At 43.2% G+C, this 23,394-nt stretch overlaps 1 protein-coding gene across 50 annotated transcripts in view; it reads right to left on the bottom strand.

Moving 5' to 3' along the window:
• The window catches only part of CACNA1D (calcium voltage-gated channel subunit alpha1 D), a 330,381-nt gene that overhangs the window by 138,801 nt on the left and 168,186 nt on the right, over positions 1-23,394 (bottom strand). For 38 of the 50 annotated variants that reach the window (XR_014823264.1, XR_014823263.1, XR_014823262.1 and 35 more), the window contains exons 4-8: positions 22,200-22,339; positions 13,652-13,794; positions 8,821-8,973; positions 8,057-8,253; positions 751-854 (exon numbers count right to left, since the gene is read on the bottom strand). Coding sequence is in view for 44 of the 50 variants with exons in the window: in XM_084988603.1 (XP_084844729.1) it covers positions 751-854; positions 8,057-8,253; positions 8,821-8,973; positions 13,652-13,794; positions 22,200-22,339 (737 nt within the window). In the remaining 6 variants the exon portion in view is untranslated. Of the gene's footprint in view, positions 1-750; positions 855-1,409; positions 1,514-8,056; positions 8,254-8,820; positions 8,974-13,651; positions 13,795-22,199; positions 22,340-23,394 lie in introns of all 50 variants that reach the window. The other 12 variants (XM_084988621.1, XM_084988617.1, XM_084988585.1 and 9 more) reach the window with 1 other exon arrangement.

Below are 23,394 nucleotides of genomic sequence, written 5' to 3'. Positions count from 1 at the left end.
CAGGGCAGAGTCCCCTACTGACCCAGTCCCCACAGAACCCCTATGATGGACGACCAATCCACCAAGCCACGGTGCTCAACAAAATGCAGTTTCAAAAATGGTGACTGACTGAGTGACAAGGACAATGCTAAGGCCATAGGACACGGAGGTGCAAAAGCTGATGATAACGCTGCACTAAAGAAAGATTCTACAAGTTAAGATTAAAAATGAATTCCAGCGAACATTCTCACAGTGACAGTGGCAGAAAACCAGGCTAATAAATAATCCCGATCTGAAGGATGTGGGATTCTGAAACTGCTTCGTATTTATGTGCTAATCAGGCTGATTTTTCCTTTACCATGAAATCTGAAACACTACTGGAAATATTCATGACACACTGCAGGTAAAGGGGTCAGGTTATGTACTAATGGAGAGAAAACCACCAAAGACAAACACCCTTTCCTGGAGGAGACCAAGGCTGGGAATCCTTTTACTCACTTTTAATCCACTTCTATACACTGGCATATTAATGCAGCTGGCTTCAGGGAAATGGTTTCATTAAATGAACAGTGTTTGGCAAGCATCAGAAACACAGAATCTCACAGACAGATACAAGCAGAGAGAACCACAGTTTAGTCCAAAAGCAACACACAGAGGGGACATTAGAGTCCACACGCATGCAGAGAAAGCCGCAGGAAGCAGCTGGGGGACACGCAGAGCTGCCTGACACGTGGCAGCAGCAGAATGTGGAACACGGATCCAACTGCTTACCCACTAAGGACACCAAGAACCAGGTTAAGGACGAAAAATGAGCCAAGGATGATCAGACTAACAAAATACACCCATGGCCATTCCCATCCTATCGCATCATTTACCTGTAAAATGTAAGGAGATCAGTTATCAGTTATCCATTTGCTAAAGAGCAGAGCCCCAGGAACAGCTGCTGGACAACATGGGCTTTAGTCGAAGACTGGTGCTCCCAGAAGGGACCCTGCCAAAGGCCTTGCATTTTTGTTCTTTCCATAAGGATAGGTTTGCTGCTGAAACCTACAAATGTGGCCTACCAAAAGTCATTTCGCTACTGTTTGGTACCAATTAATCTGCATTATATTTGGAGCCAGACCAGTAAAGCAATTATAGATGCATCTCCTTTTAGGACAGACAAATGGGGAAGCAAGGCCAACTATTTAAATCCCAAGTGACAATGCTGATTAATTTCTGGTCAATAATTACCCTATTGCTTTCTTTCATGAAGGCTGGTGAGGTTCCAGGAAACATCTCGATTTGGGAAGCCTCAGCAGAAAAGAAGCATCTTGGAGGACACATAAAACACTTGGCACCCACCCGGCGGCCCCCATCTAGCAAAGCCTGTGTGGTCTTGGCAACTGTCCTCAGGACTCTGCTTTCAAGATGAAAGAGGTGTAGCTTACCCGCTCAATACACCAAGTACAAGATTTAGTACGAAAAATGACCCAAAGATGACGAGACTGACAAAATACACCCAGGGCAATTCAAATCCCATAGCATCATTCATCTGCAAGAAATAAGATGGTCTCATAGGCGTGGGTAAATAAGCGAATCTAATAAGGAGAGAGGGTGACGTTAGAGACAGCATTCTATACATTTAATTAAACATTATTTAGCTTCAAATCAGACAACAGTAGCCAATGCACATTCATTATATGATTCTTAGAAAACACACACACACACACACACACACACACACACACACAGAGGCATCAAAGCTTTCAGGGAAAATAGCAAACTTTGGCCACTGCTAGGGAAATCAGCTAGGATTTGACCCTTTCTCATAAGAAACTGCCTTCACAAGGGATTTTCAGAAAAGATCTTAGTTGAAGACAAAACTAGTGCTTAGATGGAAACTATTTTCTACTCTGCCCAAGTTATTAGTACTATTTTTGCCTTCAAAATTTGTGATAGTGGAAAAGACTCAATTATAGAGACAAGTTTGTAACATTGATTGCATAAATTCTTTTCTTTTTTTTAAAAAAAGGCCCTAAAATGCTAACTTTCCACTGAAGGCCAGCCTTTCCCAAGAAGACCTAACCCATTTTAAATCTGGACTATCTGCTATCGGTGAGTGCAAGCACAGCTAAATTCATGCAAAGAGAAGTATTCAGAAGTCAACTAGCTGATTCAAGGGTGCTTTGGGGAATGAAAATTTCCCCAAGTGCACCCATAGAAGGAACCCAGGAGAAGAAAAAAGCCCATACTCCCACACTTAGCTTGAACCCACATGACCCACCCTGGAAGCTCCAGCTGTGAGCTGTTCCAAAGGAACCCAGTGTCCCTACTCCTGGGACAAGTTCAAGCAGCAGAGACATGACCTCCCTGACATATCTTCCCACGGAGGTCAGGTCATGAGCAGCTTTCGTGCTAGAGCAAACAGGTGATTTAAGGTTCACGGCTAGACAGAATTTTCCAGCAGCACAGGTCACTTTAAATTGGGAAAACACTTCTCCTAGGAAGGAGGTGTTAAAGACAGGTCAGGGGAGAGAATGAATGACCCCAGGTCTGACTTTGCTAGAACACCCCAAATTTCCAGCTAATAGAACACTATATATTTTGGGTCGATTCATGGTTCTTGCCTTGTGAGGTCAGGCCCTTAGGACTTTAAGAGTGTGCTTTCCTTTATATTATCTGGCTCTAGGCTTCAGCTTTACAGAATGAAGCTCATGCATTTCATTATGTTTGCCTCATTTAGAAACCAAACAGAAAAAGAGAACATTAAAAAAAAAAAAATGACCTAACATCTGTTGCTGAAGTCTAGGAAGAGGGCATTAAATCCCTTATGAAACACCTGTTTGGCCACATGAAAATGGATGTGCTTAATAGAACTCATATCAGTCTGCACATCTTACACTGGCAATTAGAGTAATGAATGAGCCAGGGCCATGGCTGCAATTGTTGATCTAATTAAGTTGGATAAACTAATTGCAGCAGGAAGGCCGAGGGTAATTCTTCCAAAGCAACTACACCACTCAACTTCTTTAAAAGCCCACGGGTGGAGGCAAAAAAACAGGCTGCCTGGTATAGTGGTCAGAGGCCAGCCCCGAGTCAGGACCTTCCTCGGAGACCTCTCTGGGCCTGTGTCCTCTCTGCTGGAACAGAAGGGGCGCCTGTGTCGGGGCAGAGCCTATGACATAGGGGAGCCTACAACAGTGCTCACGGGGAGGGAAGGAATCTCCAGTCTGCTCTGCCCCTCATCCTTGCAGGCCTCAGCCCCGCGTTCCAGAGAGTGGCTCCAGGATCAGCCCTCTGCTGCAACTTGGGAGGGAACTTTTTAAAAATTTTTTTGTCTTTTTAGGTTTGCACCCACAGCATATGGAGGTTCTCAGGCTAGGGATCTAATCGAAGCTGTAGCTGCCGGCCTATGTCAGAGCCACAGCCACGTGGGATCCAAGCCGAATCTGTGACCTACACCACATCTCATGGCAACACCAGATCCTTAACCCACTGAGCAAGGCCAGGGATCGAACCTGCGTCCTCATGGATGCTACTCAGGTTTGTTTCCACTAAGCCACAACAGGAAGTCCGGGAGCTTTCTTTTTTAAAGTCAAGAAACATTTAATTTCTTAGAAGTAAGTGTTCCACAGATTCCCATTTGCCCAAATCAGAAATACCCCCTGGAATAACAGCTGGGGGCCGAGGGGAAAACGAAGGCCACAGAAGACTTGAAATCTCCAGAGGGTGAGAAAGAGGAACAAAAATTAAGCTTTAAGATCCGGTTTTTCTCACTAACCCTTCTCAGCCTGGGGGTCTCTTTCCAGAGGTTAGTATTTCTTAGACCTTACCGTACTACATGGGGCAAGTTGGAACTGGCAAGATGTTCCCCAAAATACCCAGATGAAAATAGACTCTGCTAGGGATTCTGTCTGTGATCTTTGTCAACAACGGAGAAATCGGCATGAGCTCCAGCATCTCAGTTTAGATGTTTAAAATATTAATATCCAAGTCATCACGTGGTGTCACCTTGTATACTCAGGAGACAATAATCTATTTAATTTCAGTTTTCCTTTGCTTCAAAGGCCGAAAGGCACATCCATGTCTCTAATTAAAGGCTAGCCTCGGCGGTTTTTGGGTTTTTTTTCCCTTAACTGTTGCTACCACTGCTAGAAACTTGATATACTGGTTGTCACTCCCCTGAGCCTGGGCTAAAAGAAAGTTGCAGCAAGGCAGCTGTTGGCTGCCTGGAGGGGGACTTCCCAGGTACCTTGAACGAAGGGGGTCATCAGCCTGGCCAAGAGAACCTCCTGTTGGAGTCTGACAAGCCAGCGCTGCCATAGGTGGCCTCACTGAGAAAAGACCTTGGCACTAAGGCAAAAGGCCATAAGCAGTTTACATGGAGCGCCCTCTCCTGAAACTGATACTATTTTAATTCATTTGCTACATTTCAAAACACTTCCTCTGAGTTGAAGGGGGGAAACAACGGGACCGTGTAGTGTCACTCTGCATCTTGTGCACAGGAAAAGTAAAGCCCAGAGAGTTGGGGTGGACCTGTCCAAGGTCACACGCCCAGCCCTATCCAGCCTTAAGGCTCTCTCTTGCCCGACACCCATCTGCCTCTGTGGACCACAAGCACATGTGGGTCAGATGATAGCTCAATGATGTTTATGGAATCACTTTATCAAAGAGCTTTAAACACATATCCATTCCCCACACGCCTGAATGATTCCATTTTACGTGTGTCTTTCTGTGTACTGGGCCCACCTGTACCTCCCTTCTCAAGGCCCTGCCACCACTTGGCATTCTTGGGAACTGAGGCATCCATGAGCTTGAGAATATAAACTTGAAAAAAATGAGAAAAAAAAAGGGGAGTTCCTGTTGTGGCTCAGCAGTAATGAACCCAACCAGTATACATGAGGATGCGGGTTCTATCTCTGGCCTTGCCCAGTGGATTAAGGAGCCAGCATTGCCATGAGCTGTGGTGTAGGCTGCAGACAGAGCTCAGATCCCACGTTGCTGTGGTTGTGGCATAGGCTGGTAGCTGCAGCTCCGATTTGACCCCTAGCCTGGGATCTCCCATATACTGCATGTGTGGCTCTAAAAAGAAAAAAAAAAAAAGGAAAGCAGCAAGATAACCCTAACCCCCAACCAAGACTCTGTCCATCACATACAAACACTTAAAGGTTTGAGAAATGTGCTTGCAATCAATATTTAAAAATCGAACTTCCTTAGTTCTCTTTCTAGATGTTCCTTTTACATTCTAGTTACAAATAAAAATAGGCATTTAGACACAGCCCATCTACATGGAGGCAATGGACTCATGTACTTGAAGAGTAATAGTAACTGGTAGTTGCTGAAGACCAACTTGGGGCCAGGCACTATGCTGGGCAGGAGTGGTCTGTTCCAGACACAGCTGTGTGGCTTCCATTGATCAAGGACCATAAAGTACGAAGAAGACTAGGGGCCCAAGCTCCTGCTTGTCCCTATGCTGAGTTCATCAGTGTAATCGACAAGTAATTAAAAGCAACCTGATATGCTTCGGACTATCACAGTGAACCCTGTAGAAGACATTACTGAGCTGCCCCCTAGTGTTCTAGAAGGGCCCACAATCCTCGGACGGGGGTGGGGGAAAACTGCCAAGTTAAAAGAGTGCTGGATTCTAGTCCAGATCAGGGGTTACCCAGCAATGACCTGCGGGCCAAACCTGGCCTGTCACCTGCTTCTGTAGGGCCTGTGAGCTTGCAAAGGCTTTTACATTTTTAAATGGTAGGAAAAAAATCCAGGGTCTCTTGCAACACGGGAATGTTACACAAAATACACAACCTCCGTGTCCATAAATAAAGACTGGAATGAAGCCACACATTACATGTTGTCTACAGCTGCTTGCAAGTGACAAGGACAGAACTGAGTAGCTGGGACAGAGACAGGACAGTCTGCAAGGGCCACTGTATTTACTAGCTGGCCCCTTACAAAATAGTCTGTAGACCCCTGTTCTAAATCAAGGACCACAACCACTTGCAGGAGGACCCTGGGGATGTTTAGGCGTCTATCTATACTCCATTGTTTCCCAGACCTTCTCTAAAGAGATACAGACTGGAATAATGTTGATAAATTACTGGAATTCCTCCCTCAGAATAAAGATGCCATGTGGTTCATAGAGAATGTAATTATTACATTGTCAAATTATTAGCTCCGTGATTGTCATATGAAAAACAGAGGTAATAATTATAACATCCTAGGTGATACTTAAAGGTTTTTCAGGAAAGCAAGTGGAAATTTTTGTTTCTGGGTGCCTGGAGATTTTTCTCCTTTAATCAAGATTTAAAGAACCTTCACTTGCTTGGTGATGGGAAAATCATCACGAGAGAATCAATGTGCAGAAACATAACATAAAGTATAAAATCATCCATTAGTCAGGGCATGTTGGATCAGCAATGGATAATTCACCGTGACAAGAGGGAGAGTAGAGCTGAGAGGAGTCACAGATTTTTGTTTGTTTGTTTTAAATCAAAATGTTGTCCTCTGTACCATTTGAGGGGGAAGGATCAGAGTTTGGGCTATTTGGATGGTGCTTTTTTTCTTGTCTCTCAGAAACTTCAAAGGAATCCTGGGGTTGAGATCACCACTAATCTGACCAGGAGTTGCAACGTAGAGGGTCAGAGGGAAAACACACCCTTTCCCTAGGTAGAGGGTTCCCTTGCGTGGCCATGGTCTTGACTCATCCAAAATAACCTCCCTGGTCCTTCATCGTCACATCGTCGTCACAAAAGGCATTGTGCTATGGATGTGAATAAGATGTGCACACTCACACAGACACACACACACTCTCCTATGACAGTAAGAAAAAGGAGGCAGGGGGAGCAACAAGATAGAACACATGGGTGATGCTTAAAAACCCTTATCGCCAAACGAGACTCACACTTTGGGGATGAAAATAAAAACACACCTTCTTTGCCAGACATTGAATGTACAGGGACTTCTATCATCCTGTAAACCTGGTGTTCACTGGTGAAGGGAAGCAAAAGCCTCTTTATAGCCATTATATGCTATATTCTTTCACGTTAGAGAGTGATGAGAAATCCTATAAAGTGTCTGAAATGTAGATCCTGTCAGAAGCTACTTCTCAATTTTCAGGCCTCCTTGCTAGAGACTGTCCACTGAATAAGCAGTTTACTGCTAATTGCCTTTTAGCAATTATTGGACTCTTGGTTAATCCCATTATGGACTTAGATTGAGGCTCAAAATCTGCAAGTCAGCTGTTTTCCGTAGTAACTCTGTGCTATGCAAAATATTTTCTCAACTTCTGTAAGCTTTTCCAAATTCTATCAAACATAGATGTAAACAAACTCGGCTCTGAGAAATGGCTGTTAAAATATGAATATGCTCTTCATTAAACCCTTCCAGCTCCATCAGGAACAAGAAGAGCCAGCCCTGAGCCATACAAAGAGTGTCCATCTGTGTCCACAGACAGATCCACCAGCCCTGGAAGGCTGATGTGCCACTTCTACCCTTTCTGTTGGAGTTCTATAGCTCCAAAGAGAAAGGAAGAGAGAGCTAAGGGCTTATGCTGGACTGATCTGTAGTCACAGTGAAGATGCAAAAGGGAAATGCTATGATAGGGGGAAAACCCATTTGGGATTTAAGGCTGTGATAAGCTATAGAAAACATGAAAAGAGTCTAATTAATGTTTCCCACCTTCCATTTAGGATCTAGTAGAGCAACCTGCCTTTAGGTATAAAAGGTCAGCTTTAGTCCATGGAAGTCCAGGAGACAGGGGAATGACCTCTGGCTCTCTCAGTTTAGTCAGGACAGCTCTGGCCTTCTGGAATTTCTCCCAACAGGGGACTGCTGGGCACACTCAGCAATAAGTCCCCAGGTGGAAGTGGGGATCAGGGGGAGCCAATGTCATGTAGCAGCTTCCTAGAGCTGAAACTGAGGCCCTGACAGGGAAAAATGATAGGTCTTGCTGAGTGAAGAGAGGGTCTGCTTCCCTTCCCTAAGAACTCACTTCCAGGGTCATTTTGAACCAGCTCTCCAATGGCTCAAACTAATGACACACGTTTCTTCAAGGCAAGAACACTCCATTCAACACTTTCCTCGAGCTGCTTACCCAGTAGAGCACGTCTGTCCAGCCCTCCATAGTGATACACTGAAACACGGTGAGCATGGCAAAGGCAAAGTTATCAAAGTTGGTGATGCCTCCATTGGGGCCAACCCAGCCACTCCTACACTCTGTGCCATTGGCGGTGCACTGGCGTCCATTCCCTGAGAACGCACACGGTGCTGGGTCCTCTTCAGCTACGATATCTACAAACAGAGAAGGAAGGAATCACCGCTCGAGGGCAGAAGGATCGTTAGGGAACCAAACTGAGGAAGCTGAGTACCCTTGCCAGAGCCTGGAACACAGCTCCCTGGAACGCCCGCTCTGCCATTTTGGATTCCTATTGTCCTTCAAGGTTCACTTGAAATATTCCCACCTCCATGGAGTTTGCCATTTCCTCTGCTCAGAAGCCAGGGCTCTGTCCTCTGTCCTCACCCCTACAGCACCTTTCCTCGGCCTATACACAACACTACTGACTCACCTCATGGTCTAGTTTTGGGGGCCCCCTCACCTTGTTTGCCAGAACACATTACTTAGGACATCAGGGTGGAAAAGGAGACCAAATTCTCATTCATTCTGAATATAATTCACACCAAGAACTGGCTTAGATTTACTGGTGTATTTGGCTTTTTTTTGTTTTGGTTTGGGGTTTTTTTTGTTTTTTTTTTCCTTTCTCTCTCATTTTGTGTTAGATTTTCCCCAAACCACAAAAGTTGTTTTAGGGAAAGACAAATTTTTTACAAGTTAGGTTAGCTACCCTTTCCATGACTTACCTGAGTCAGCAAAAAAACATGTTTTGTGCATTTTTCCAATAAAAAGTTCCAATCCTATAATAGCATAGATTATGATTACAAATAATACCAAAAGGGCTATGTGAAGGAGGGGAACCATGGCTTTTATAATGGAGTTCAGGACAACTTGTAAACCTAGGAAAGAGAAAAATAAGTTTGTGAGCCAGGAAGTATTTCATTGATGCATAAATATAATTCCTAATGATGCCGGCTCTGTACATGACTCAGTGATAAAACTCATAGCTTTTCATTAACATTCAACTTGGATGTGAGATAAGTTAAAAAGAAACCTTAAAGATCACCTATAATCCGACTTCTTCAACTGAAAAGATAGAAAAACTAAGTCCTAGAGAGGGGACTGCCGGATATGAAAGTCATTCATGCATTTGTTCATCCATTAGAAATTCCTTGAATATCGACCACGTGGCAAAGATGAAGTTTAGTGCTTTGGGGGCTAGGAAGATGTCTTACATCTTCATGGCTCCATGGCTTCTCCCAAAGAGGTTATGTTCTAGGAGACACGAGACTCAAACACAAATTCCTCTAAGGTTGCCCACAGAGGCTGTGTGAGCAATGTCACGCCGTTCAAATTAAAGACAGATAAAAGACATCACCTGTAAGTGGGCACGAGGAAAGAGGACTGGGAAGCCCTGAAGACTGAGGAGGATGGATTTCCACCAGCAGGCTGGCGGGCATGGGAGAGAGGCTCCGACGAGCAGAGGGACGAAAGCAGCAAAAGCACAGACACAAGCTAGCGCCCCGTGGACTGAGGGTGGAGAGCCTTGACTGGCAGTCACACAGAGGAAAAAGGCAACAGGAACAAGAAGCAGACTGCAGCTAGGGAGCACTCGGTTTTGGGTTCAGATTATAGGGCCAGACTTTAGTCCACAGGCAGAAGGCCACCTCTATTTTAAACAGGAGAAAAATCAAATGAAAGCATGTTAACATATATACTTGGGAGAGCCTTGGGAAAATTCAAAAGGCAGCCTTTTTAGAAAGACAAGTAGGGGAGTTCTTGTCATGGCTCAGTGGGTTAAGTACCTGACACTGTCTCCCTGACAATGAGGGTGGGTTAAGGAGCCAGCATTGCCACAAGCTGCAGCATAGGTTGCAGATGCAGCTTGGATCCTGTGTTGCTGTGGCTGTGCTGCAGGCCTGCAGCTGCGGCTCTGATTCGTCACCTTACCCAGGGAACTTCCAGATGCCACAGATGTGGGCCAGAGAAAGGGAGAAAGGCAAGGAGGAAGGGAGAGAGAAAGGGAGATAGAGAGAAAGGGGGAGAGAGAGGGAGGAAGAGAGGAGTGGAGCAGCAGGAGGCAAGACAGGCAGAGGAGTAGCTGGAGGGTGCTGGGCTCTCCAGGTAGAACAGGTTGAGGACGTGGATGTGATCAGAACTCAGCAGTGAGTTAGAGAAATGTACCCAGGGAGGCAGGGGCACAAGGCTACTCCTAGTGCCTGAACAAAGACAAGCGTGTCAAAAGGAGGCGCCCATGGAGTCGGGGAGGAGGAGAGGAGTGAGAGCAACTGCCTCCTCCTTGTGAGTCTGATCACTTAAGACGAAGAGGGAAGGACCCTGCAGCTGAAATGTGGACTTGAGGGATGAGGGAGGGATGTGGAAACCTGGAAGCTGCCCACAAGGCAACGCTCATAGCCACGGTACAGGAAGAGAAAGGTCTGTGGGAAGAGGATGGCAGGCAACACTCAGGAGTGGACAAAGGAAGCAGGAGCCTGAGCCCAGAGCCCACTAGCCCCGGGTGCTCCACACCCTGTGTATCCTGTGCCTCCCACAGCAGTGCAACCTCAGCTTGAGCCCAGCTCCTTCCCCCTGCTTTCTCTCTCCCTTCCTCCCCCGTCAACTCTTCCTCCTTCAAACTGCTCTTTTCTAGTATTTTCTCATTTTCCCAATATGTATTCAAAGAATGAATGAAGATGCCAGATTTAAGTAAGTTATACATCAGACCACACCAAGTAGAGAGAAAAATCCTTATCAGCAGCCACAGCAGAAGTTCAGTGTGAGAAGAAGGACAGGGAAAGAGGTGGAGGGCGGTGAGGAAAGACTGACTAGAGGATTTTAGACTCTCCATGATCTCTTTCTGGACTTTCATTATTATAAAAATCCCTAGGTACTGCCTTCAGATATTTCAGTGTTCAAATGGTTTCTGTGGTGGGGGTGGGGAATGATTATTAGGATGACTTTTAATGTTTTTGTCTTCTCTAAGGAATAGATGGAAAGGGAAAAAAAATCTAATCTATTTGAATATGGGTTTGTTTTTTTTTTCCTTTTTTTCATTTCAGGATTTGGAGGGGTGGTTAGTCTTTATTTTTTTTTCTTTTAGGGCTGCACCCACTGCATATGGAAATTCCCAGGCTAGGGGTTGAACTGGAGCTGCAGCTGCTGGTCTACACCACAGCCACCCCAACACAGGATTCAAGCCACATGTGTGACCTACACCACAGCTGGAGGCAATGCTGGATCCTTAACCCACTGAATGGGGCCAGGGATCGAATCCTCATCCTCATAGATACTCATAGGGTTCATTACCACTGAGCCACAATGGGAGCTCCCTTTTTTTGTTTTTTTAAGACATGGATGGGCCATCCAAAACCATCATCCAGCAATTAGCTCCTCTTGATTGCATGGCAGTGAGCCCCATGTTTCATAATGGTGTTTATGCATATTGCAACTGTTACATTTTGGATTGGCCCAATGTATGACATAATGACATTGTATCAATGTGAATGCACATATTTTCATGACATTAGTTTCCTTGGTACATAACTCTTGTTCTGTATGGCAGAACTCATGAGATTCTAAGCAAGGAGCAGTGGACTGGAACAGAAAGAACACCAGGCCTGGAGCTAGGAAACCATGGGGGTCTGGTCCTGTGTGGCCACTCACTTGCCGCAAATCTGCCCAAGGTTTAGATGTGCTTCCTCATCTAAAAGATGGTGTTCGTGGACCCAGATGGTCTTGAAGGCTCTTTCCTATTTGATGGTCTAGGATTCAGATACATATTTATCAGCTAGCTGAGTGTGGGTGGTGAAGAGCTCCACAAACATCTGAGGGCTCTATTTGAAATACATATTTACCTTCCAATGAGTGAACACACACCACACACACACAGGCGTGCGAACAAAATCAGGTCTTGCAGAATCGTCTGAGTTCTCTTTAGAAGGGATCAGACAATTCCCAGTATGTGTAAGCAGTCACACCTTCCCAGTCATTTTTAACAATTTCAGGTACTTAAGAAATCACTAGTCCACAGGTGCCAACCAACATAGGAAAGGACCTGTCCCAGAGCCCCAACTCATCACCCCAAAGGACAGCAGGGTCTGATGAGCAACTTGGATGCTGGCAACCAGGGCAGTTAACGAACCCGGGCTGAGAAGTCCTCATCTATGACTCAGATCCACGAAGCCACAGCACATACTACAGGCAAGCTGACCTGTCATTTGCTTTTGGGGGGAAAAAAGTTGTCGTGGTTACTTTGAAATTAGATTAGGCTCTAACAACTGAATCTGAAACCTCATGTTTGCTCACTGAACTTCTCATTTAATCATATTACACTTAACAGGGCCAGTCATTTCCAAGGTATTTCTATTTTTCTCAATTGCTTCCAGACAGTTGTGTGGTTTTTGACTTGTGATCTTTTTCAGTGAAAATAAATGAACCATCTGGAAAAACAAGTACACACAAAACACCACTTCCTACATTTTAAAATGTTAAATTTGGAAATTTTTTTTCCAGAGAATTTTTGGTACGTTCTGAGCGCCAACAGGTTTATTAATAAAATTTCATGAAGAACTTCTGGACAGGCAAAAACATGATCTTTGCTTTTCTGATGGCTTTACCAGTTGTGAAAAACAGGCACACCTTGCAGTCCCATACCATTCTCCAGCTGGAAGCAGGCAGTCACCTCACCATCCTAGCCCTTGGAAAGGCACTAGAACATCCACCCTCCTGCAGTGCCTGGCAGGGGTGTCCTGTCAGGAGCAGAGCCCAGGGAAGCACGCGCCACACTCTTTATGGAAGTTCCTGGCCAGGGCATAGCAGGGCATCTGTTCCAACTCAGGTAGTGCTAAACCTGGCCTGGCTATCAGGAGCGAGAAGCCAATGAGGGCCTGGCCCAGACAGGTATCAGAGCCTAGCAGATGACAACAGCATCTCATACCCTGAGGGCCCCCACTATGCTCCAGGCCTTGTGTTGAGGGCCCTTGCTGCGTGACCGGTACAGTCTCCGCAACAACTTTCAAGCTGGTATTACTGTGCCCAATGTGCGGGGAAGACACAGGAGCAGCCATCTCTGCCCTGGAGCGGGGTGGGCACAGTTCCTCCAGTGAAGAGTTAAGCGGAGTTTTCAGGATTCCAGCCCTTTACTGCTTCCACTTTGAAAAAAAGGCAATCATTTGAGGCCTCCGACACCCTCATCTATGTAACCCACCACATTCAGAGGGGCAGGCCTCGGGGTAGGAGGGAGCCAGGGCAGCAGGTATCAGAGGACAAAGACCAGGATGGAATGAGGAGGTCTGAATTCCAGGTGTCCTGCCACCACCTACTTTAGCTCTCTACTGAGAAGATTCTCTTCTACAAAATCCTCAGCTCCAGTTCCCCATCGGGGCTGTCACGGGGACCCAAAGTGATGACACAGGCAAAAAGGCTCTGTCAAGGGCCAAGGCCTCCACAGTTGCTTGCAAAGCCCTTGGCTGGCACACAGCCACTCACCTCATCGCACCCCATTTCCTAATCCCAAGACCCACCCAGAGGAAAGAAAATCAACAAACTCCGGCTTTATAGGAAACGAAGCGTGCTTACTGGGCACTCCTGATACTAGTCGAAGTGGTCGTAACACTCGAAAGGCGCGGAGGGCTTTGACATCAAAGCCCCCTGACTTGCCACTGGAGTGGTTACCGCCTTCTGTTTCTTTGGTTAATTGTTCCAAAATTACACTAAACAATCTGAAAGAAGAAGAGAGGAAGAAATGTTAGAGTCTGTCACCCAGGGGAGTAAAATAGGGATGGTGAGAGTAGTTATTTTTGAACTAGGGCTAATTCTGGATGGCTGCTGCTTAAATAAAGGGAAAGCAGCAAGGCAGAGGCAAGAACGGGGCTGCTGACCCCTGGCCGTGACCCCTACATCTGAAAGGACTGGGGATGAAGACTGGTCTTACCTGCTTGCCTGTGAGCATCCTAGCAAGTCAGCTCCCTAGAAGAAGGGACCTGCCAGGGGTCCAATGATGACAACAGATGGAACTGCTTCAACAGCCGTAAGGACCATAATCAAGCTACCACTTATGAGCACTTACTATGTACTAAGCACTTGACATAAATGATCTCAGTAATCCTCAAAAATGTGATGCAGTGGGAATACGCTGAACACCTTTTTACACACGAGGAAGCAAAACCTTGCTGAGAACAGGTAACTTGCCCAAGGTCCCACAACTAGTGGCAGAACTAACACAAGAATCCTGGTATGTTGGCTTCAGAGAAATGTAGGTTCCATAAGGACAGAGAACTGTAGACTGTGTGTTCATTTGTTCATCTAGTATGTTCTAGTCTAGTGCCTAGAACAAGTTGCTCACACACGGGAAGCACTCAAAAAACATCTGATGAATCAATCAATGAATGAATAAACACTCCAGCGTCCCAGATCTTAATATGTTATACCACTCCCAATACAGTCCCGGACACACCCCACCCCCACCTCCACCCCAACCAAGATGTTCAGGGGATAAGCTAAATCACAGATGCTAAGGAGCTGTGCAAAGGCCAAAAGCCATAACCTAAGAGAAGGTATTAATTTCGTCATTTTCTCTTCTGAAATGTGCATAATATTGTATCTGGCAGCCATGACAAATTTTTTCCTACTCTCAGAAGGTTTTTTCGGATAAAGCTATTTTCAGGCAATCCGCTCATTTGACAGTTACTTTTGCTCTTTCAAATAAACATTTGTTCTTTGGAAATGTTGCTTGTTTTTCAGAATAAATAGAAATTTGCCCATTTCAAATAGAATCAACGCTGGCCAATCAGATTGGGGGAATGATTGGCCCAGCAACAAAGAAAAGGTTTCTCAAGTTTAATTAGCAGCCAAAGCAGAAACTCTGCCCCCACTGGCATGCCTCTGGATCACTAAGACCATAAAATACCGGGTGGTCTGATTACAGTCCTGATTGGGCACAGTCATGTCATTCTGGGGGCATTTAAAGACCAGTCATCTGTTTTAATAACAGTTCTGCAATTAGCAATGAATCTAGATTGCGGGGGGGAGGGGAAGGGAAAGGCCTTTACCTTTTCAAAGCTACAGATGGTGGGCTCTTTCTGGTTACGAGTGGGGCAACATATCAAGTTTATGACAGGTCTCTCATTAGCATAGTTTTTTAATTACTGTAACCCCTTGCAGCAAGGCTAAAGTTAAAAGTGTCCCCTACAAAAGAAGTTCACAGCATCACAAACACAAAGCAAAAGGAAGAAAGAAAAACCTCAAACTCTTCTGAAATGCAGCAGCCACAAGAATTTTCATCCCAAAGGGTTAGGAGAGTAATTTATGCACGTATCATAAGATTGCTCTCAAGTATCAGTGTTTTGCAATCTACACTTTATTGACCCTTTTCTCCCCTCTTCTTCAGCAATGTCCTTGAAGACACGTGACCAATGTCTCTGCCATCACAGAGGAGCATGTCAGAGAGGGAAGCTGGCTGCTGTTTCCAGACGGCCAGAGGGTGTAAGAGGTCAGGGCTGGCTTCTGTTCCTAAGCATTAGGAAGCATCAGGCCTTTCTTGCCTTCTCTGTCAACTGAGAAAACTGGATGAAATGATCCTGAGTTCTGCCCTTCCTAGAGAACAGTCTGTGATTCTACTCATTTCACAGTACCCCCCAAACAAGTACCATGTGCCTGAAGAGATGAGGACAAGAGGAGAAAGTATTTGATCCTAGACTGTTATTAAAAAGTTTAACCCAAGACAGGAGAGAAAAAAAAAAGCAGGTAGCCACCCAAGCTGACACTAAGTAGAAGCACCAGAATGAGCCCCCTATGTTCACAAAAGTTTAAGTGAGGAGTCTTGGCGGCTTGAAAAGAGATGTTTATTGAAAAATTAGAGGAGTGGGATAAAAGCCAAACTTCTCTATCCACAGAATAATATCAACTCCTGTCAACACGTTGAACTCTCTTGTGGTCACATTATTAACAGTTCACATTTTGGAAATATCAGTTACTTTCTTAACGTCTCTGGTATTGGGAATCTTGACAAAAGCAATAGTCATGGTTGACTTGGAACAAAAAATCCATTGGATAAAGACAGAGTCTGCAATTGGCAACTTTAGTGAGTAGGAATATGATTCAAGAGAAGACATAATTTATTTTTTTTCTTTTTAAACTCTTTTTCTGGTCTCTGAGTTCAACTTAGTACATATGACAAGTGCTTGCTGACCATTTACATATCTTCTTTTGTGAAGATCTGTTCCAATCTTTTGCCCCTTTATGGACTGGGTCTTTTTACCTTTGCATTGTAAGAGTTCTTTACAAATTCTGAATACAAGTCCCTCGTCATATATATATATATGTGTGTGTGTGTGTGTGTGTGTGTGTGTGTGTGTGTGTGTATTGGGGATATTATTTCCCAATGTGTGCCTTTATCTTTTCATTTTCTTCAGTGTCTCTTTGGAAGAAAAGTTTTAAATTTTGCTAAGGTTTGAAAATTTCAACTATTTCTTTTATGGCTAGAGCTTTTTGGGTCCTAAAAAATCTCTGCCTACCCCCAAAGATTTTCTCCTAGAAATGTTATAGTTGTAGCTTTTAAAGATAGATCTATGATTCATTTTAAGGTAATATTTTTACATGATATGAGGTAAGAATGGAGTCTTCTTTTTCTTTTTTTTTTTTTTTTTTTTTTGTCTTTTGTCTTTTTTTTTGTTGTGTTGTTGTTGTTGCTATTTCTTGGGCCGCTCCCACGGCATATGGAGGTTCCCAGGCTAGGGGTTGAATCGGAGCTGTAGCCACCGGCCTATGCCAGAGCCACAGCAACGCGGGATCCGAGCCGCGTCTGCAACCTACACCACAGCTCACGGCAACGCCGGATCGTTAACCCACTGAGCAAGGGGCAGGGACCGAACCCGCAACCTCATGGTTCCTAGTCGGATTCGTTAACCACTGCGCCACGACGGGAACTCCGGAGTCTTCTTTTTCTTAATGGATAAATAGTTGTTCCAGCACTATTTCTTGAAAATTTTTTCCTCAACCCATTGAGTCATCTAGGTACCTTTGTATAAAATCAATTGATCACTTCCATATGGACCTACTTCTAGACTCCCTATTCTGTTCCATGGATATTTTTGTCTATTACTTATTCTAAACCACACTGTCTTGACTACTGTAGCTTTACAGGAAATCTTAAAATCAGGTTCCAGATTTGTTCTTACAGATGTCTTTTGGCTAGTCTAATTTCCATATAAATTTTTAAAATAAATCTATCTCCATAACAACCTTGCTGGGATTCAGATTAGGATTCAATCTATACCTCAATTTGAAGAGCTGATATCCTAATAATATTGAATCTTCCAGTCCATGAACATAGTACATTACTCCATATGTTTAGATTTTAATTCCTCTCAGCAGGTTTATCATTTTCAGTGCACTGTTTATTCCTAAATAGTGCATGTCTTTTGATGCTATAGTAAATAATGATGTCTTTGAATTTTCACTTTCCAACTGTTCATGACTAATGCATAGAAATTCACATGCTTTTTTACAGTGACCTTTTATCCAAAAACATTCCTAAATTCATTCAAAACACATAATTTTATAAGATTTTAATCTTGAATTCATTGAGATTTACTTTATGGCCCAGAATATGTCTTTCTTGCTTCATGTTCCATGTACATGTAGAAAGAATATATATTCTGCTCTTGTTGGTTGTGGTATTTTTAAAAAGTCAATTCAGCCAAGTTGAATGATGGCACTGTTCAAATCTCCCTGTATCCTTAGTATTCTTCTATCTAGATGTTCTACCAACATTCCTCAAGAGAGGAGTATTAAAATGCACAACGAGAACTGAAGATTTGTCTATTCCTCCTTTCAGTTCTATCAATTCGCGCTTTTGAGGCTCTACTATTAGGTGTGCATGTATGTATATATATTATATATACACATATATAATTATATCTTCTTCGTGAGATGACTCCTTTAACATCACGAAATGTCTTTCTTTTTTCTTTTCTTTTTTTGTCTTTTTTTAAGGGCGGCACCTGTGACATATGGAAGTTCCCAGGCTAGGGGTCAAATTGGAGCTGTATTTGCTGGCCTATGCCACAGCCACAGCAATGCTAGATCTGAGCCGCATCTGTGACCTACACCACAGCTCACAAGAATGCCACATCCTTAACCCACTGAGCAAGGCCAGGGGCCAAACCTGCGTCTCATGGATACTTGTTGGGTTCATTATCACTGAGCCATGATGAGAACTCTCATGAAGTGTCTTTCTTTATCCTTGATAATATTCCTTGTTCTGTAGCCTACTTTGTTATTAATACAGATTTTTTTATTACTTTTGCATGATATATATTCTTCTGTCCTTTCACTTTCAAATTATCTGTCTTTATAAATTAGGTATCTTTTAGACACTATAGAACTCAGTGTTATCTTTATACATATATAAAATCTGATAACCTCTGGATTTTAAATAAGGGTGTAGCTGGGTTTAAATCTACCATCTTGATATTTGTTTTCTATTTGCCCTGTCTGATATACTTTTCTTCCCTACTTTAAAAAAAAAAATTCCATTTACTCTCCAACACAGAATTATCTCTCTATTTTTCTAGTGTCTCCTCTAGATCAAGTGTCAGCAGAAGTTTTTGGTAGAGTATTATCACCAGATAGTAACACTTTTAGGATTTGCAGGCCAGAGAATTTCTGTCACAACTACTCAACTTTTCCATCCTAACACCAAATAGCCGTAAATATGAATGAGTATGACTATCTTCCAATAAAACTTAACCTGCTAAAGCAGACAACAAAATGCTTTATCAATGTAGTAGAAAGGAAGGGCAGTAAACCATTTTTGGTCTATGGGCTGAATTTTGCTGGACTGTGCTCTAGGATTTACAATACACATCTTATCAGATGTGTCTACCTTCAGATAATAACTCCACCAACTGCACAAATACTGTTCTATAGTATTTGGATTTTTCCTTGTTTCTGTCCTTTGTGCTAATGTTGTCATATATTTTACTATTATAGTTGCTATAAACCCCACACTACATTGGTATTTTTGCTTTAATCAGTTACTTTGAAAGAGATTTTAAGATGAGAAAAATGTTTTTATATTTACATATGCATTTATCCTTTCTGGCATTCTTCATTTCTTTTAGATCCACATTTCTATCTGTTGTCATTTTCCTTTAATGTGAAGAAATTCCTTTAATATTTGAAGGTACAGGTTTCCTGGCGGTGAATTCTCAGCTGTGGTTTGCCTAAAATTTTTCTTTCTTACTCTAATTTTTAAAGATATCGTCATTGAATAAAACTTCTAGGTTGACATTTTTTCTTAGCACTTAAAAAATGTCTATTGTTTCCTGGTTTGCACCATTGCTGACAAGATATCTACAGTGTCTTTCCCTCTAGTTTTAAGATGCTCTATCTTTGGTTTTGGCAATTTGATTATGATCATGATGTGTCTTGATGTAACCTTCTTCATGTTTATTTTGCTTGGGTTTTGTTAAGCTCCTTGGATTTGTGAATTTATATTCTTCATCACATTTATAAAATGTCAACTATTTATTGAGGTTTTTTTTCTGTCTCTCCTCTATCTTCTATCTTCTGGGCTTCCAAATATATGTGTATGTTAGATTACTTGATATTGCCCCACAGGTCAGTTGGTGCTCATTTATTTTCCATCATTATTCTCTGTGTTATTGCCATATCTTCAAACTCCTTGATTATTTTCTTCTATTGTGTCTAATCTGCTATTAAGCAATCCAGGGACGTTTTCACTTCAGATTTATTTTCCAGTCCTCAAAGTCCCATTTGGTTCTTTTTTTACGTGGCCCCACCTTTGGTCACTGTATTTGTATGTTCCTCTTAAGTCCATAAATGTATTTCTAATAGCTGTTTTAAAAGTCTTGTAAAGTAATTCTCCACTAATTCTATCATCTCCTGTTATTTCTAGGTCTATTTCTATTCATGGATTTCCTCCTGGTTATGAGTCACAGTTCTTCATGTGTTCAATCAAGTAATATTTGACTGGATTTTGTGGTCGTCCTCTACAGTGTTGAGTATTATTTTGGTAGACACCTAAGTTACTTGCATGTCAGTTTGCTCCTTTTCAGTCTTCTTTACAAATAGTATTAACAAAGGTTTTAGATGGTTTTTATTCTAGAGCAGGAGTTAGAAAAATTGTTTTGTAAGGGGTCAGACAGTAAATTCTTTAAGTTCTGTGGACCTAAACTAATCAACTCAACTATGTAAACAAATGCTTGTCCCTGTGTAACAATAAAACTTTATTTACAAAAATCTGTAACAGGCTGAATTTGGTCCATTGATCATAGTTTGCAAACCCCTGCTCTAGAGGTAGTTTAGCCATACTACCAATAGCCCTTCTGGGGTCTCTACTGACAGTGCAGGGTTCCACTCTGGTTGGTCATAACTCAAACAATTCCCAGACCAATGTGAGCTCTACCCCAGCTTTTCTCTTTCCCCTAGCAGTATTCTTTGCTTGGCCTTACAGAATATCACCCCAGGTAAGTGTAACCTAGTCTTTAGCCAAAACTGAAGAGGACTCCAAGGCATATTTATGGAGCTCTTTTTCTGAGTAGCTTCCTCCCTGCTCCCATACTATACTTCATAAATTTTGACCCCCTCAGCTTTCCTAAACACTCATCTCTGGCTCTTCAACTCAATGAGACCACCACATTCTGCTTGGTTCCCTGTCTTTGTGCCGTATTAGAGTCCAAAAACACCTTCAGATAGAAAGCTGAGCTGATTGTAGGGTACGGACAAAAGAAGTGGATTTAAGCATCTCCATCCTCTAGCTACACTGGACTCTAGTCCAGAGTCAGGAGAGGCATAGCAAGATTATTCCAGAACCAAGAGACCTGTAAGGCTCCTGCTTGCCATTTTTTGTTAGAGTTCATCAAATACAGGAAGGCACGGTACATATCGATCACCTGTTCATTTTAGCTGCACTACTTTGGAGCAACGCCTTAGATTCCTATGTACCAGACTGGTTTTTGCAAAAGTTAACATGTTTCTCTGCACATCTAATCATCCTGTTGGGCCACCACTTTGGATCCCACTTTAACTTCCTAGCTTTGAAAGGACACGGCTCAAATGTATCCCTTTCTCTCAAAATCCAGCAGTACTGATCTCCCATGAAATGCCAAAAGATTCATGGTAAAGAATAATCCACAAGAAAAGTCACCTTGCTCAACTGCAAAAGGCATTGGAACCAAGTCATAGAGCTGAAAACAAAGAGGTCATTTAACAGTGTATCTCCATAGAAACAAATATAATTTTAGGAGCAACCCACTTTACAGCTGGGTAGCTAAGACTCAGCAGAAGGATAGATCTTACAAGGGATTCCACCACACACACACACACACACAAAAAAAGATAGATCTTATTTTCCTATGTGGGTATTTGGTCCAAAGACCCAGCATTCCTCTGACACAGATTCATTTTTCTCTTGCTGGCAACATTTCCAGGTGTTGAAGGACCAGAATAACACAGGCCGCTGTTTTTTAATCTTAACATTCTCCTTTCACTGAAACTGTTGGTGTCTTCTTCCTGTGACAGGATTTGGGGGAGAAGGCCTGCTTCTCTGCATTCTTCTGGCTTATTTCATTTCATGCCGATATCTGACATTTTTTTCAAACACTTGTTTTGTTATTTGAAATGGGATAGTAGCGTGCCAAAGCTTTCCCCCTAAGTCAGCAGAAAAAATTAATAGCATTGCTCAAGGGAATGTTAAATAGCAGAGTATCTCACTGCTATGAAGGATTTATTGCTTTTTTACTGGTTTATTTGATTTTTTTTAACTTAACGGGGTGCTAAGTATAAGAGCCCTACACCCTTGACTCAAATCGCCATCAAGGCCGGCCTATGTGTGGAGGCCCAAGGTCTTGTAAGATGAGCTGAGCTTCAACTTCTTTCCTTAACACATTACTGAAGGAGGGAGTGACAACAATGAGAGAATTTCAAGTCAGTCTCTGCCCAGAGACTGGCAGCAGCATCACCAGGCTTCAAACAACTCCTGACAGGTGCTGGCTCCAATTACTAGCATCAAGGAACAAGCCTATTCCCTTAAAAGACGGGTGTCTGTTACTCCCGCCTCCCCCTCTCCCCAAAAAACATTTCCACAAATAAAAGGACTTACCCTACTATCACTATAACAAAATCCAGTAAATTCCATCCATTCCTAACATAAGCATTAGGATGTAGCAATAATCCATACGCTATAATCTTCAAAAATGTCTCGACTGTAAAAATAATCAGGAAGGCATATTCTACTTTTTCCTGTGAAAAGAAACAAAGAAATAAAACCAAAAAGGGTTGGGGGAGGAGAAGAAAGAGAAAAGGAAACAGGGATTAGAGTCGGTATCTCAGGGACGTAAGCATTCTTCTTCAAGCAAACTTTTATTACGAGAAATGAAACAATTAATACCACACCTGGACCAAGCAGGCATTTTAATTCTAACACCAAATTTCTCTTAAGCAACAATGTATAAAAGGCTTCTCATCCCAGGCTGCATGAATTGTATTCTGCCACCTGCCCTGATGTATGTGCTGTGACTTTCCCGAGGACGCAAAGGCATGTTTGTTATCTGCACACACTTGCAAAACACAGCGTGTTTTCCTCCTAAGGCTGCCCAACCAGGCCCAGAAAAGCACAAGGGTGCAACGACAATCCCCCTGGGTTTGAACAGAATGTCCTTTGGAAGAAAGGAAGATGCATCTGCTTTGACCCTCGCTGCCCCTCGGGGTTTCCATCTGACTTCTAAGTCAGGGTTGGCTTTGTCACTGAACAGCAAGGTGACCTTGGCAAGGTGACTCTCCTCTCCTTTGGACCTAAGTTTCTGCACCCAGATACTAAGGGGATGGCAGGTTCATGGCCGCCTGATGGTCTCCCAGCTGACACTGCTGAGGGGTCTCCACACGTGTTCCCAGAGGGCCTGGGCTCAGCCTCCAAGTCCTCCTTACAAAGCCAACAGCCACCCCCATCTGACTGCCACAGATCTCTGAGATGCCACCCTCAGGCTAGAGGCTCTGAGGACCTTTCCAGTTCCAACTCATGTGACTCCATGAGCTGTAGAAAATGCATCCATCAGCAGGTCTAAAAATGTTGGCTCTTTCCTCTTCTATAAAGGTTTTCTTCATACAGCTTTGGATTGAATAGAAATATGGACCGCCAGGATATGTGTGAATAATTTTACAAGAGGCAGTTACTGGCAAAAAGCTACTTAAATAATTACCCAATGAAAAATCATCAGTAATTAAAACTCTTCCATATGTGCCATAAAGGCCTCGGCTAATATTAATTCTCCTCTGTGGGACCTGAGGAAAGTTACCAA

Source organism: Sus scrofa, chromosome 13 (assembly GCF_054392235.1).
Source record: "Sus scrofa isolate SSC_HxYL_T2T_F1_AM1 chromosome 13, Sscrofa_HxYL_maternal_Yorkshire_Landrace_v2.0, whole genome shotgun sequence".
NCBI classification, from domain to species: domain Eukaryota; kingdom Metazoa; phylum Chordata; class Mammalia; order Artiodactyla; family Suidae; genus Sus; species Sus scrofa.
This window is presented reverse-complemented; position numbering and strand designations above follow the sequence as displayed.